This window comes from Orbicella faveolata, unplaced genomic scaffold (assembly GCF_042242905.1).
Source record: "Orbicella faveolata isolate gen_17 unplaced genomic scaffold, um_ofav_v1 contig_2, whole genome shotgun sequence".
Classification (NCBI taxonomy): Eukaryota; Metazoa; Cnidaria; class Anthozoa; order Scleractinia; family Merulinidae; genus Orbicella; species Orbicella faveolata.
In genome coordinates, this window is record NW_028301547.1 from 30,093,557 (window position 1) to 30,108,217 (window position 14,661).

A 14,661-nucleotide genomic window follows, 5' to 3' on the forward strand; every position below is an offset into this window, starting at 1 on the left:
GTTAACAGCTTTATAGATAAGCGACAAATCATGAATTATAATCATAAACCACTACTAAAGACTTTTACACGTAGCATTGTGTTGCAAAACGTTTGGTGAGATAAAAAGAACGCTTAAACATAATGAGTTCAGTTCTTAATCAGCAAGCGTGGATAGTGTGGTGTATACAATATAGAAGATCTAGAAAATTGCAAATTCTGAACTAGGGAATTCTTTAGATTTCAATAATTATGAATTAAGTAGTTCTGACATACATTGTCACCTGCTTCATGCATTAATTCTTCATTCTTTGTTAGTTAATAGTATTGTAATTTTACTCTTTGCTGTAAACTGCGAATTAACAGAGATAAAACTGTGTGAATTTGTTTTCCTGCACAAAACTACAGTTAACAGTCAGTTACAGCAACGTTCCTCTTTATGATTGTGAATGCTTTAACAAAACGTGCAGACCAATAGAACTTTTTATGACTTCACGATCAGTTCTTAATATGGTTATCTTGACATCAGAATAAACTTGAAAATATAAACACAAAGGTTGCACATGTGTGACATGTGACCGCTGGTGTTATGCATTTACCGTTTGGTCGAAAAACATGAATCTCGCGGTGAGCTCTCCTTGTAGAGTCAATATTAGGGACGGACAATTATATTTTAGAAGGAGAGATTTTCTGGGTATGAATCATTTTCTCACCTTCACGTTGTGCGTGAGTTTTTAGGTGGCCAATAACTTAGGAAATAATTTTTCTAGTCATCAAATACAGGACCTGAATAGTACAAAACACTAGCTCGATTTTTTTACCATGGCAGGTCTGGATATAAAAAAAAAAAACATTAAATGTAAGTCAGATATCCTAATTTCTTTGGAATTAATGTGAGTGTCAGCTATAACTGTGGAGGTAAGCTCGAAATCATCCCAAACAGATCAACATACTAAAGGTTTTGTAGACGCCTCTAGCGAAATGCTTTCAACCGTTGAAAAAGTTCGCTATGTGCGTAGCAGCTGCAAACCGGTAAATACTTCAGTGAATCCATGTAGTGAACAGCTTAAACATTGCTTAATATTCAGTTCTCCATCATTTGAGATTACCTGTACTTAAATGTGGAGTTTTCGTGTATAAGACCTTGATTTTAGAGAGTCATTAAATTTTGCAAACGACCAAATTACACAGGGAAACAATCGCCAAAAATGCAAGGAAATACTTTACAATGTAACTTTAATATGCTGTTAAGTACTCATTCTGTATATTTTTCATTCATGGTGTTTTGTTATGTTTTATTAAACAGGGGCCTGCTTTCGAGTTGGGTTCTGAAAAATCATGTAGAAAGAGCGACCAAAGACGGACACGGGTGACTAACAAAGTTTAAATAAGTTGAAAGTTGAAAAACAACATTCGAGTTACGCAAAAACGAAACAAAACAAAAGATTACTGGAAAGAAATTTAACGATTTAATGACGCCTGACGAAGGCGGATATAAAAGCGTCAATAATTAAGTTTTTATGTTATTCAAAGCGAAGTAGAGCATTTTGCTCTTCTTGTAATCACGATAACGGTTAAGACTGTTATTTAAGCATGGTACACGTGTAAAATCAGATACAGCCCTCTTCCTATGACAAAAGGTTAGTATAAAATAAGAGAAATTAAGAAAAACTGTTTTATATTCTATTTTATTTCCGTTTTAAAGTATTGAGTTAAATTTCAATCTCTTCTAGCGAAGAGTACCAATTAATTGCTACTGTTGGACATCTATTGCCATGGAATTCATATGCTTGAGCCGAGTATTACGTCCACTGAACATACAGGGCCGAACTCACACGCGACCGCTCTCATATGGCTTTGATAGCTCAGTTGGTAGAGCATTGCACCGGTAACGCAAAGGTCGTGGGCTCGAATCCCGTTCAGAGCCTGAAATGTTTTCAGGTCATTTTTCCAGTAGTGTTATGGCTGCATTCGCATCTTTCATTCTTTCAAAACAGACTATGCAAGGAATGCATGGTTCAATTCAGAAAAAAAAAAAGGTTACATATCTCTCGTAAATACTGTTGGGCTATTCCGCGGTTACTCAAAATGTGAAGCCTCACCCGGATCTGAAAGTTCCTGTGTTGCTGTTCACCCTGTAGTTGCAAAATTGTTGCAATACGGTTAATTAAAGTGATGAATTCAGCGATACCAGAACAGTTAATATTTAGCGTATTAAAAGTGTTTTCCTCGCTGTGAATAACGCTGTCGGTATAATTTAGACCAGCTTTCGTTCCAATTTCGTCAGGGCTAACGTTCGGTTTCTTCTTTGTGCATAAGTTTGAATCTCCATTCCGTCACGAAGACGGAAAATATTTTCGCTATGGTCGACACTTTGTCATAGACTGCTTTACAATAACATAGCGACCGGTCAGTTGGGGTATTATTACAAAACTGTGAGCTGGGCTTTCAAATTGAAATTTTCTTCGGCTAGCAGTTGCGGCCTAAATTTCGATTTTGAAGAGTGTTACTCAATCTTATTTAGAAAGTATTTCAATGTTTGAATATACTTTTGTATTATGATATAGGAAAATCGATTTCACGATGTCGCTGTACACGGATTCAGAATCAGCACAGATTGGAATAACTACAATGTTCTCCATCCTCGTGAGCACTGACCTGATTGGCAATACTATTGTGGGCCTTGTCATCATTTTGAACCGAGACATGAGGTATTTTTCGTGCTGTAATCTGAGTGTAATTAATGTATGATCGATGATATTTGTTTTTAGTGTAGAAATTTTCAAGACAAGGGGCGCTTTCAATTCGAACGAAAATTCTCGTTTGAACTTTTAGAAATTCCAGTGGCGAATGAATCAGCATTCAGCGGAATTTCCTGCAGGAAAGTGGAGAACCCCGCCAGGTAGACCCATTTTCTACACGGAAGTTTTGGTTGAAGGGTTGGCATTTCGGAAATTCAACAATTTTTGGATTTCTGGCAATATTCGAACCATTCGGCTCCATTTCAAGCGTTCCGGAATTTTTGACTTTGACTCATTTTGACACAGACTTGTAGCTTGGAAGGTTGTGTCCTAGTGTACCGGTTTACTGAGGAAATATCCATTGTACTGTCTTTCTTTACGAGCCCTTGTTTAGCTGTGGTATATTGTTGGGTCTTTTTTATGGGTTTTTGTGAACCGGTACACGAGGACAGAACCTTTGTGAGAGAAACTTCGAATTTTATTCGGTAGGTACCGTTCTATTAATTATTGGAATTACAGTGTTGTTATAAAATTAACGCAAACGAATTCTTAGTGGAAGTTTTCAGGGGAGGAAGGTGGGGGGGGGGGGGGGGAGGGGTGGTTGGGCGAAACTGAAAGAAACTTTGCTTTCGACAAACTGAGCTGTTTGAATTGTGCTTTCAAACAGGACTCCCATAAACTTTCTGCTTCTGAACTTGGCTGTTGCTGACATGATGGTTGCACTGTTCATCGTACCACGCTTTATTTTGAGTCACTCCTTCAAACATCCTGAAGGACGGAAGGGTACATTGTTCTGTAAGCTGCTCACCGGCAGCAACTTAACATGGACCGGAGGGGCTGCCTCAATTTTCACCCTGGTGGCCATCGCTTTTGAGCGATATTACGCTGTAATGTATCCCTATGGCAATAAAGGAAAACTTACATTCAACAAGTTGAAGGTACTTCTTTGTTTGGCCGTGGCATCAATAGACCCACAGATAACATAAAGGATGAATGCGTTTCCTGCTACATGTCTGACCACGAAAACTCAATAAACTTGTAAACAACTATGCTTTAGGTTATAAATAAGATAAGTTGTCATTGTTCTGCCGTAGTTGACAGCGGTTTGTTGTAAAATGTACCAAATATTTACTAAAAATTTTGTTTGGAGTGTAAATGGTAATGCTAGTTGACTTATATAATTATAGAGCAACAGCGGAATTCCAAAATTATATTAACCGAACAGAACGCCGTAAAAGGTTGTCCAAAATTCCTAATCGGAAAAACCACATGGAACATAGACTTACCCTTTTTTCTTCGCCATGCATTAAATTCCGGGCGTTCCGGCAGCTTCGGCCCGCGGCGTGCACGCGGTTCCCACCCTCTTGCGTCCTGCTCGAAGTGAGTCAAAAAAGTGAGGTCTTAATGATTAAGGCTTTTTTTATTATTAATTACGTATAGCTTCAACGTTCTGTTTTGGCAGGTCATTATTCCCATGTCATGGATTTCCGCCGCGATCCTTAACATTCCTCTTTTCTTGACAATCTACTTCGACAAAGAAGCCGATTTCTGCATGGAACACTGGCCTAAACCAGACTGGCTCCCAAAAGCTTACAGTTCCACTTGGTTCTTTGTTGCTGGGATCATTCCCATTATGATCATGACAACGTTGTATTCCAGAGTGGTGTATTCCTTGTGGTTTAAACGGGGAGGAAATAATCTAGAGAATGCCCAACAGGTATATATCTATATTATTTGACTTTAGGTCTCCTAACCAAGCTCGGGTAAATCATCTCAGATTTTAGGAATTATATTATAAGATGAAATCAGTTTCTATTCTTGAGAAAAAATTATGTAAGCTCAAAGTTCTAAATTCGACTTAAGCTGCGGTGGTTTCTGATTGTCTTTTATTTTCCTGGAACAGTAAATTTCCTCTCGAAAAGGCAAGGTTTTGTTGTATTTAACTGAAGGCAAAAGCGTTGTTTTTTGGGTAGCAAAACCTGTAATTGGAACCAATTCGAGGCTCTGCAAAATCTTTACCATCATCGTGCGCCTCATCGTGTTGAACCAGATTGGACAATTAATTTATTGTGTAGCTACGAGGATAACTATATAGGAATCGGTATCGCGTTTTTTTACTGTGTATCAAAGATTACGTTATAGAAAATTTTGTTCATGTCATAAGTAAGGCACTAAATCTGACGTTACCTTCTCAGGGTGTGATGAGAGTAAGAAAGCGAGTCACCAAGATGGTTTTGACTATCAGTGTTATCTATGGAATGTGCTGGATACCAAACCTAACCATCTATGCGCTGAACTACTTCAGTCCTTCGCAGAACTACGGAGATGTCACCTACATTACTTCCATCGTTCTGGTCACGTGCAATTCCACCGTCAACCCTTTCATTTACGTTTTCGTGAACCAGAAGTTCAGACGCAAGATCAAGAGCCTAGTATGCTGTAGCAAGTGCCATAATAACAGGGTTGGCATCTCCAATGACGCCACTGTTCACACGACGGATCACACCAACACGATCGCCCCACCCACCATAGAAGAAGATGTGGGTGTTGGAGGAGAGTCAAACCGCGAACCGACCGGCTTATTAGAATGACAATGGAAACAAATCACTAAGTAAAGAGCAGGAGTTTGCTTTGTGTTCTAAATTTATTAGTAAACACTGAGAACAGATATTCATAAGTAGAGCACTTTTTCTCAGTCACCACGAGGCCTTAGGCGATACCTAGTGACGAAAAAGATAGGTTAAGGTGGCTCAGTCACCCGGCCGGCCAAGAAAAAAAGTTTACCCAGCCTGTTTACGTTCATGTGTAGTATATGAACACATGTAGATGCATATAAATACATGTTAAGAAATCCGCTATGCATGTTTAACTAAATTTGTATTTTTTTGTTTTGATGCCCTCCCTCCCCTCCTTGAGCGCATCTTCTCACAGCGATTGGTATTACATATGATGTTACATGTTTTACGGCTTCATTTTGAATTTGCTTTTTTTTTTGTTCTTTTTTTTGTTTCTTTTTATTCTGAGTTGCCGTACTTCTAGCTCCGGCAGGCCCTTTCGCAAACGGGTTCAATTTCAATCAGATAATGAAGCCTAAAATTAGCAATATTTATTCCTAACGTCGGTATCAATGTAATTGACTTTACTTGCTTTTACTAGTAGTTATTAAAAGTACTCCAACTTTACCCTTATATGCTGATATGTAATTTCAGATTTTCTTTGTATATCTTTCTGACACGTAATTATCTAGCATCCGTCAAAATACATCATGTTCTGTTGACAAGATTTTCTCAGTAATAACTTTAACGAGGAATTATATTATTTTCTGGCTCACAATGCCTTTGAAACGAGCCAGCGGTAGTGCCGTTGAAAACAAAAGAACTGTTCATCTTAGAAATGATTCATCACAGAAAAACCGACCAGCCAATAATCTCATTTGTAATGAACACCTGTCGTTTCACAAACTAAATATAATGACATGCTCAGTAATAAAAATTTAGTCGGAGGCCTCTAAATAAAGATTGTCATTAATTCTAGAAGCTCCTCTGGTAGAGACTCTGGTTGAAACTTGACTTCTCGAAGAAACCCGTCCCACAAAGTAAGTGCAATTAACTGTCATCTGAAAATTGTCAGTTCAGGTTTAGGTTTAATTTAAGTATTTAACCGTCAAGCAGTGATCGCTTGTCCTTTTCTGCGAACGCGGCTTTCTTTAGCTGTAATTTTCGTTATCTATATTTTCCGATAATGATTTCCTAGCGCAGTTTACTTCTGAAAGGAAACACACACAAACAAAACGGAGATGTCAGGTCGCTTTTCTTGCGAACTGAAAGTGCTTTAGTGACTTGATAACTAAAAATGTCCTCAGAGGCACAAAATGGCTGAAAACTGGTTTAAACAGTTGGCTGTTTAATTGGAGCTAGCGGAGCACATAATGTACACATTGACATACGCCGATGATAGTAATGTAGCAAAATATCTTTCCCACACTGGCTCTTTATGTATGAGTTGTTAGGGAAGAAGACTGATCGTTGTTTTTCGTAAATGAATTTTTATAACCTTTTGAACTGAAATTTTTACAAGTTGAAATTGACGACTCATCCCACTTCAGCTAAGTCTTTCGGCTGGGTATATAAATAAGACAAGCTATAAAAATGATATCGAAATCTTAAGAAAATAATTTTTCATAAAAAAAATATATTAAAAAAAAAAATGTAGTGGACGTTTTCAACAATCAGCGTGTACTGGTTTGTTTTGTTAATTGTACGCTATATTTTAACACCTGCCAGTGTTTGCTTCTCGCATTATCTATTTTTTGACTTCCTTTTTTGGTTTAATTAAATTGAATTAGAATATCTTACAACGAACTGAAGACGTACATTTTAGCTCAAGTTTATCAGAGATCGCAGGATGCTTCTACTTCGACTAAAGAACCATAATTTTCACACTTCACAAAGTAATGAATTATGTCCACAACAAGATCTTTCAATGAACAAAAAGCAAACAACAACATTATTGCATTTTTCATAAAATCTCTCAGTTGCAATTTTCAGTACTCGTTCCTTTTGTTTTCCATTTCAAAAATTTCGAAAGGGGAGCACAAACCTCAAAAAGGTGGGATTACCGTTTTCCTCATTCTTGCAAATGTCTTGGGAAAACAGGATGGATGGCAGTTATCCGTTTTAATTCCTCCCTCCCCCTACAAAATAAATAAATAAATAAATAAATAAATAAAAAATAAAATAAAACACGTTCTTACTGGATTTCTTCTCGGTAGTAATTGACATACATATATTTTATTTCAATTTATTATATTTGTTGTTTTTCTTTCCTATGTGACTCGACAATCTACTCAAAAAGGGTAACTCTAAATTTATTGCTGTAAGTAATTTGATTTGAAGTTTACAATTGCTGAGTTGACAATCACTGTCCTAAATATACTGTCCCTAGCAACAGAAACGATATTGAAGGCGGGTCCTAGAGAATGCATTAAATATTATATATGGAAAAGGGATCTGAAATCACCAAAACCATAACAGATTGTAAAAAAAATGAAACATTTTTTGCTCCTCTCGAGCCAAAACAGGATCATTCGCTCCAAGCATATGCACCAAACCGAATTCGCTCGTTAAATTAAACCCAGGATACTTAATTTAAGTATTAGAAGGGGCTAAAACGACTAAAGTATTATTGCCTTTAAATTGTGTTAGCTATGAAGAAAACGACTTCCAGCTGAGGTGTCGTTTCTGCAGGACAGTACGTTATAGACCTCTTTTAAGCCCTGCACATTTCGAGGATCTTTCTCGCATTTTTTGCCCATTACTGTGTATTCGAATGTAAGAACAAGGTACGTGTACATTGATTACTGTGTTTATTTTCGGAAAAATTTCGCAAATGTGAGCCTTGATATTTCTATAAAATATATTCTTATAAAAAGAGTGTAAATAATATGTGGCTTTGCACAGAGTTGTTGTGACCTTTTTGTATTATCATGGCTTTTGTTCTATCCAGCGATTTTAAGACGTTATACCACAGTACACAGATTCAGAAGCAGCCCAGATTGGAATAACCATAATGTTTACCATAATAGTGGTCACAAATCTCCTTGGAAACACAGCCGTGTGCCTTGTTATTATTTTGAATCGTGATATGAGGTATGTTATGAACCTTGAAGTAATATTGTATTAATGCACCGGCGCAGTTGCTCTTATGCCTATGTAGTACATCGGTCACGACCCATGTTTACTAAGATTACACACTTGATATTAGGGAAGGACCATAAAAAAGAAGAAGACAAAACAAAACCAAAGAAAACGGGCAAGGAAAACTTGCACAAAAAAGTATGCACGGCGAGTAACACATCACTGGAAAAGAAATCGTGGACTCTAGCTTAAGTATCCAGAGTTGGAGTATTCCAGACTGTTATAAAAACTGGAGTATTCCGTCTTTTATTGAAAGGGGTAAGAAGAGGCCCCTTAAAACTAGGATATTATCGAATGTAAAACACCTAAAAATACGTAGATGATATGACGATGAAATACACTAGAACGCCACCAGATGATATCAGTGAATTAAATCGTCAAAGAAATTAAATTCCTTGGCGCCTGTGAAAAAATAGAATTAATTATAGCGCGTATTATCATTGTTAACCATCAAAACACTTCTAAAAATGGTTAAGTAAAGTCATCAACTTTAGCTCACTTCTTCAGCTGTAGTATTTTACTCATGCTTTCAATTCTTTTCCACCACACAGGAGTCCCATGAACGTTTTACTCCTGAACTTGGCTGTAGCAGACATGATGGTTGCCCTGTTCATCGCACCACGCTTTATCTTGATTCATCTTTTCAAACATCCTGACGGATTAGCCGGCAAAGTGTTCTGTGAGCTGCTGACCGGAGGCAACTTAGCATGGTACGGTGGAATTACCTCTGTGTTCACTCTGGTAGTGATCGCCTTTGAACGTTACTATGCTGTCATGTATCCGTATGGCAATCGAGGGAAGCTGACGTACAGAAAGTTAAAGGTATCGTTTATGTAAAGCAAGCGTGCCGGTTTCCTCTCTTTTTTTGGACGGGGGGCACTTATTTAAGTTGGCGCTTTGAAATTTGGGGGAAGTGCATATTAACAATTTCAAAAATTGCTCAAAAAACATATATTTTTCCTTCTAAGATCGATAGCAATGTCAACATCGTCAGCAATGGTGATAAAAATAACAGTGATTATAACATTTTAAAATAACAACAAAACGATAGCAACAACAGCAAGGACAATAATAATAATAATAATAATAATAATAATAATAATAATAATAAATTGTAAGATGTCACTGCCATGCACTATGTCTCTGCCAATCGACGTATACTGAGAGTCTCTTTACAGACTGCCAGGTGAGGTGCCGGTTATAGAACAAAATCAAAAGATTAAAAGGTCGATGAAAGGCAGCACGGCAGAGTTGTTTCTTTTCTTTTCTTTTTTTTTTTTTCTCTCTTTATGGGCACAATTACCGGAATAAACGATATTGTATTTGTGCTATTAAGTTAGGAGTCCGCCGTTTCTGTCCGTTGAGAAAACCGTGAAAACGCGACAGCAACTTCGGATGCTAGTTTTCGGGTCTCGATAGAGGACTATAACGCCTCCGAATCATACCTTAGCCCTAGATACAGAAAATACATAATTTTGGAAAGTAAGATTTTACAAGGAATCCTCTCTTGGATTTTATTGAATATCAGCCCATACACACCACCTCATCAATAGATTTTGCAGACGGCTATAGTTAGAACACTCTCCATTTCTCACATGAGAGCCAAAATGATGACCAATTCCCAGCTGTCAGATAATCGCCATCCAGGACCCTCAGACAGTGTATAGACAGTATTTAATATTTATATTAAACAGAGGCCCCGTCCATACTACGCCGAATAGGCCTACCGTCCACACTAATCCGTCGCGAAAACGAAGCTTTTCGAAAACGCTCTTCAAACCGGAGGAATTTGAAACAAATATCGGACGCTGGCTTTGCAAGTTAGTGTGGACGAAAAGCATTTTGTAAACGGGGCTTTTCCAGAACGAAGACGTGACGTTAAACGTGTGAGGCCCCTTCCCGGGTTTTCCTCAAGTACAGATCCAAAATGACCGGTGATTGTTGTGTTTTCAAATTTCTGCGGCGTATTATGGACAGAAACCATTTAATGCGTTTTCAGAGTAAAAGCGCCGTTTTTGTAGTTTCTCAGGCGTAATGAGAACGATGCTTGATACTCAGATTCCAGAAGCTTCGTCACACTGTCTATAGCCTAGTTCTGATATAGATGACTATTACCTAGTAATAAAAGTTTGATGTATTTTATTATTATATAATTTTTTTTATGTATAGTTAGGAATTTTTATAGTTTAAATTTTTTTAACATGTAGTATATAACACAAGTAATTCAGCTTATAGCTGCAAGTTGTGAGTTTAATAAACGATTTATCTATCTATCTATCTATCTAACTAACTAACTAACTAACTGCGACGCAACATTAATTCACTTCTGTTAACAGGTCATTATTCCTGTTCTATGGATTTCAGCAGCCATCCTTGTCAGTCCACTTTTCCTCACAATCAGTTTTGATCAAAAAACCAATTTCTGCGTTGAATACTGGCCCAAAGAGTGGCTTCCCAAGGCATACAGTACCACCTGCTTCTTTTTTCTTGGTTTTATCCCTGTATCGATGATGACTGTGTTGTATTCCAGAGTGGTATATTCATTGTGGTTTAAACGCGAAGAAAACGAAATGGAAAGCACCCGACAGGTACAACTCCTCGGTCATGCTTGTAAACAACCTATTAGTCTGTCCCCACCAGTTGGGTTTTTTTAAAAGTTTAATTGAAATTTTTTTTCTTTCAGTTTAAGTGGCGTGCCTAAGAACTAACTAGTTGTAGCTAAGCGCATTGATCACTATCTACATTAAAAAACAATAACGCTGATGATCAAATATCAAATAAAAGTTTTTATGCCGAGAGCGGCGCCTATTTATAAACCCAGCGCACAAAAGACTATAATGAAATGGTTATAATCGCGGTCGTGCATGCGGTCAGAAATCACTGAATCACTGAGACACTTGTTTGGATTAATTTGGTCACTCACGTGGCGTTTATTTCAAACCATTCAAATGCTAAGGTGTCAAATTAATCAATTAAACATCGCTATATTTGATTCAGTGAAAAAAGTTGGGGCGAAAAACAGCCAGCCCAGTAAGAGGTAGCAAGAGCAGAGGAGGAGCTCAGGGGATGGTGGAGGGCCGACGAAAGAAAGTAAAGTACGCTTCTAAGGTTAAACAGCTATCACGATCGGCGCTGGCAGAAAAAGGGGAGAGGGTTAGCAGAGCACGCGAATTTAAAGCTTGCTCTGCGTGTGGTGTCTAGCCCATTATCGGCTATCTACCTCTGCACAAAACCCATTATCGCGCTAAGTCAATAATGGGCCATTTATTCACTTGCATTATCTCTCTCATCTAGAAGGAATTAAGTTTGCAGTTGCTAATTTTGACCATAACGTAGAAAAGCAGGCAGTATTTTCCCACTCGCGCTTTGAATGAGCACGTGTACGGAAAAATGTGGAGCTTCCTACTTCTGAGCAAGCAATGCTTAAGCGACCAAGAGTTGAAACACAAGTTAAATGATGAATTAATGTAATTAATGACAAAATTTAGAGAGGAAGCCACATCAGCCTGAGGTCGTCTTCATACGGGTCCTCTATCCTGGTCGAATTGGAATTTGGAGATGTTGGTTTTTGTGGAGGGACGAAATCCCGAGTACCCGCAGAGAAACCCTCTGGGCAAGGCGAGAAACAACAACGAACCCAATCCACATATGATATCGGGGCGGAATCTAACCTGCGCCACATTGGTGGGTGGAAAACAAAAACAACTGCTTCCCAAGGGACCAGTGATTAAGTGTATATTAGTCATTTCTCCAAATTTCGATTCAAACTAAATGCGATGGAAGGAAGAAATGTATTATATTATATTATTATTAAATTATTATATCATTTATCATACCATTTTTTCCCCTAGGGTGTGATGAAAGTAAGAAAACGGGTCACCAAGATGGTTCTTTCTGTGAGTGTCATTTATGGATTGTGTTGGATGCCCAACCAATTCATTTATGTGTTCAACTACTTCATTCCTTCGCAGAACTATGGCAATGTCATCTATATAGTTTCTATTGTCCTTGTGTCATGCAATTCCACGGTGAATCCTTTTATCTACGTTTTCGTGAACCAAAGGTTTCGACGTAAGGTTAAGAGTTTGATATGCTGTGGCACACCCTGCAGTAACAGGGTTGACGTCTCCAGGGACTCCACTACTCATACCACTGATCGCACCAACACCACTAACCAGCCCACCCTGGAAGAGGAAGACTGCAGTGGAGTAACCAAGCAGGAAGCAAACCCCCTGAGCCTGGTTTCAATGTGAGTGCTGGGAAAGGTTTCTGTTTTCCCTGGCCAAAGTGTACGCTACTTACAATCACCTCCCAGTTTCTTATTTAGATTTATATAGACAGGCATACTGAAAAACTTGAATTATTAAACAAAACTATGTACATAGTTTTCATCACCAAGCATCACCGCAGGCCGACAATCCTCCGCATGAATCAAGTGTTGTTATTAAAAGCCGAATGCTCCACGTGTGCAGGTTTTATGGTAAATGGTTAAATATAGGCTTAAACGGAACTGATCGTGGTAAGCTTAGTCGAATTTCGTGGTAAGCTTAGTCGAATTTCAATTCAAGGATGGAAGTTGATTCCAATCTGCCTATCAGTGTAATGCGACTGTTACCAGTTCGAATTCCAGAGAACACAAAAAAGCACCACATGCGGACACGACTCTAGAACTTTTACTGAATTGCAACTTACATTTGAATTTGCATAAGTGGAACAATCGGATTTTGTTAACAACAAACTTCTCAAACAGAGGACGATCTTGATCTGCCAGTTGGGATTTGATATTTCTAGCCAAAAATCAAAAGCAAATAGAGGTGGTTCAACCTTCTAGTGAGGGTTGGACTTGTTTCATCCCTTAACGTTCTATGCATATGGTTGAAAACACTAGAAAACATGAAATGAAACATGACACCTAACAGGGCGACAATTGGTTGCACACGGCAAAACCTATAAAACCAAATTATCTTCCTAATTGTAATTTTTACATAACAAGCACTGAATAACAATATGTATCAACTCCCTGCAAAAACGTTACCTAAAAAGACAATTTTGTACAGTCGATAATGCTTATGTACATACGCATGTAAATATATACCTCATGTCAATAAAATGTTATTACACATGGATCTAGTCCATGTGTTAGCTTGTTGTCCGCTGTTACTGCCGCCTTTTCAGTTTCAGAGACTAGCCCCATATTTTTCGCAATATTTCCACTTTGCTTTGAAGGAAGCGTCCTTCCTGTATCACTATCCTAGAAATAATCCGTATTCTTCATTAATGATGGTAATAGGACCGAGCGGAGTCCAATTCGGTCTGTAATCATAAGACTGATTAACAAAATCAGACGACCGTGAAGCAGGAATTAAACACAAGATGTCCTGTTACCAATTTATCACAATCATTAATACTTCTCAAAAAAAGTAAAAGTTTCATTTGAAAAATACCTTCTAATAGTCATATGGTAATTACGTATGGTAATTACAATTTTCGCAAAAAGAAAAAATAAGATGAAAAATGGATGTTAAGTTTCTTTGAAAGCAGCCACCGGCTGAGATAAATCTCGACAATTTCATTTGAACGGTTACTATAGTGATTTTACTCAGTAACATGACTGGAGGATTTAGTTGGGAGGACTTAAAATGCTTGGCTCATACAACTGTCCGATTACAAGTGTCCAATTACAGCCAATATAGTCATAGTCATAGCCAATATAGTCAAAATAGTCATTTACAAAGATGCACTAGGTAACTGTTCTGTTTTGTTTTACTGTTCTAAATTCAACTTAATTACAGAATGTATTTGCTAAATAGATCTCTGTGTCAAAAATAGGGGAGAAAACTTTTCATGAACTTTTCAGTCGCAAAATGTTGCTGTCTCCAAAACCAAGATAAACTGCTGACGATAGAATAAGATAGTCATCCCATCGATAGAAGGAGCGAGAAGAGGCTGAGTTGTGTAATACTCATAAACGGCATCATTCCGGTGAAAAGACAAAAACAAGAATCGCGCTGTTTACGAGTAACGGCTGCATCAAAAATGATCATGCACCATAGCCATTTGTTTCTCTACGGTACATTAATTTACTGTTACTTACTTTCCAGTACTGGTTAATTGTTATCTACTAGAGCGGTTTTCAACTGAGTGTCGAAAGTAATCAGGTAATTACTTTGGTTTTGGTTGTACTACATTTGAGATTGGCTGAGTATTCTAGCTGGTAAGTAATCGTTTTGGTTTTGGTTTTACGAC

The 14,661-nt window shown here is 37.8% G+C and overlaps 2 protein-coding genes across 2 annotated transcripts; both read left to right on the top strand.

Annotated features, from left to right (window-relative positions):
- Positions 1–2,352: 2,352 nt before the first annotated feature.
- LOC149112772 (pyroglutamylated RF-amide peptide receptor-like) lies at positions 2,353–6,235 on the top strand. The gene is made up of 4 exons (XM_089290766.1): positions 2,353–2,689; positions 3,387–3,657; positions 4,182–4,436; positions 4,915–6,235. Exons 1-4 carry the CDS (start codon positions 2,562–2,564, stop codon positions 5,308–5,310), a joined length of 1,050 nt encoding a protein of 349 aa, XP_089146892.1. The 5' UTR covers positions 2,353–2,561; the 3' UTR covers positions 5,311–6,235.
- Positions 6,236–7,715: 1,480 nt separating this feature from the next.
- Positions 7,716–13,940, top strand: LOC110063928 (neuropeptide FF receptor 2-like). The gene is made up of 5 exons (XM_089289369.1): positions 7,716–7,755; positions 8,235–8,367; positions 8,967–9,237; positions 10,752–11,003; positions 12,267–13,940. Exons 1-5 carry the CDS (start codon positions 7,716–7,718, stop codon positions 12,666–12,668), a joined length of 1,098 nt encoding a protein of 365 aa, XP_089145495.1. The 3' UTR covers positions 12,669–13,940.
- Positions 13,941–14,661: the final 721 nt, after the last annotated feature.

Bases quoted from the DNA above. Each gene is read 5' to 3' on its own strand.
- LOC149112772 (XM_089290766.1), top strand. From the start codon at position 2,562: ATGTCGCTGTACACGGATTCAGAATCAGCACAGATTGGAATAACTACA. The intron at 2,690-3,386 runs GTATTTTTCGTG...GCTTTCAAACAG, and splicing joins ATTTTGAACCGAGACATGAG to GACTCCCATAAACTTTCTGC. The intron at 4,437-4,914 runs GTATATATCTAT...TTACCTTCTCAG, and splicing joins ATCTAGAGAATGCCCAACAG to GGTGTGATGAGAGTAAGAAA.
- LOC110063928 (XM_089289369.1), top strand. From the start codon at position 7,716: ATGGAAAAGGGATCTGAAATCACCAAAACCATAACAGATT. The intron at 7,756-8,234 runs GTAAAAAAAATG...AGCGATTTTAAG, and splicing joins CACCAAAACCATAACAGATT to ACGTTATACCACAGTACACA. The intron at 11,004-12,266 runs GTACAACTCCTC...TTTTTCCCCTAG, and splicing joins AAATGGAAAGCACCCGACAG to GGTGTGATGAAAGTAAGAAA.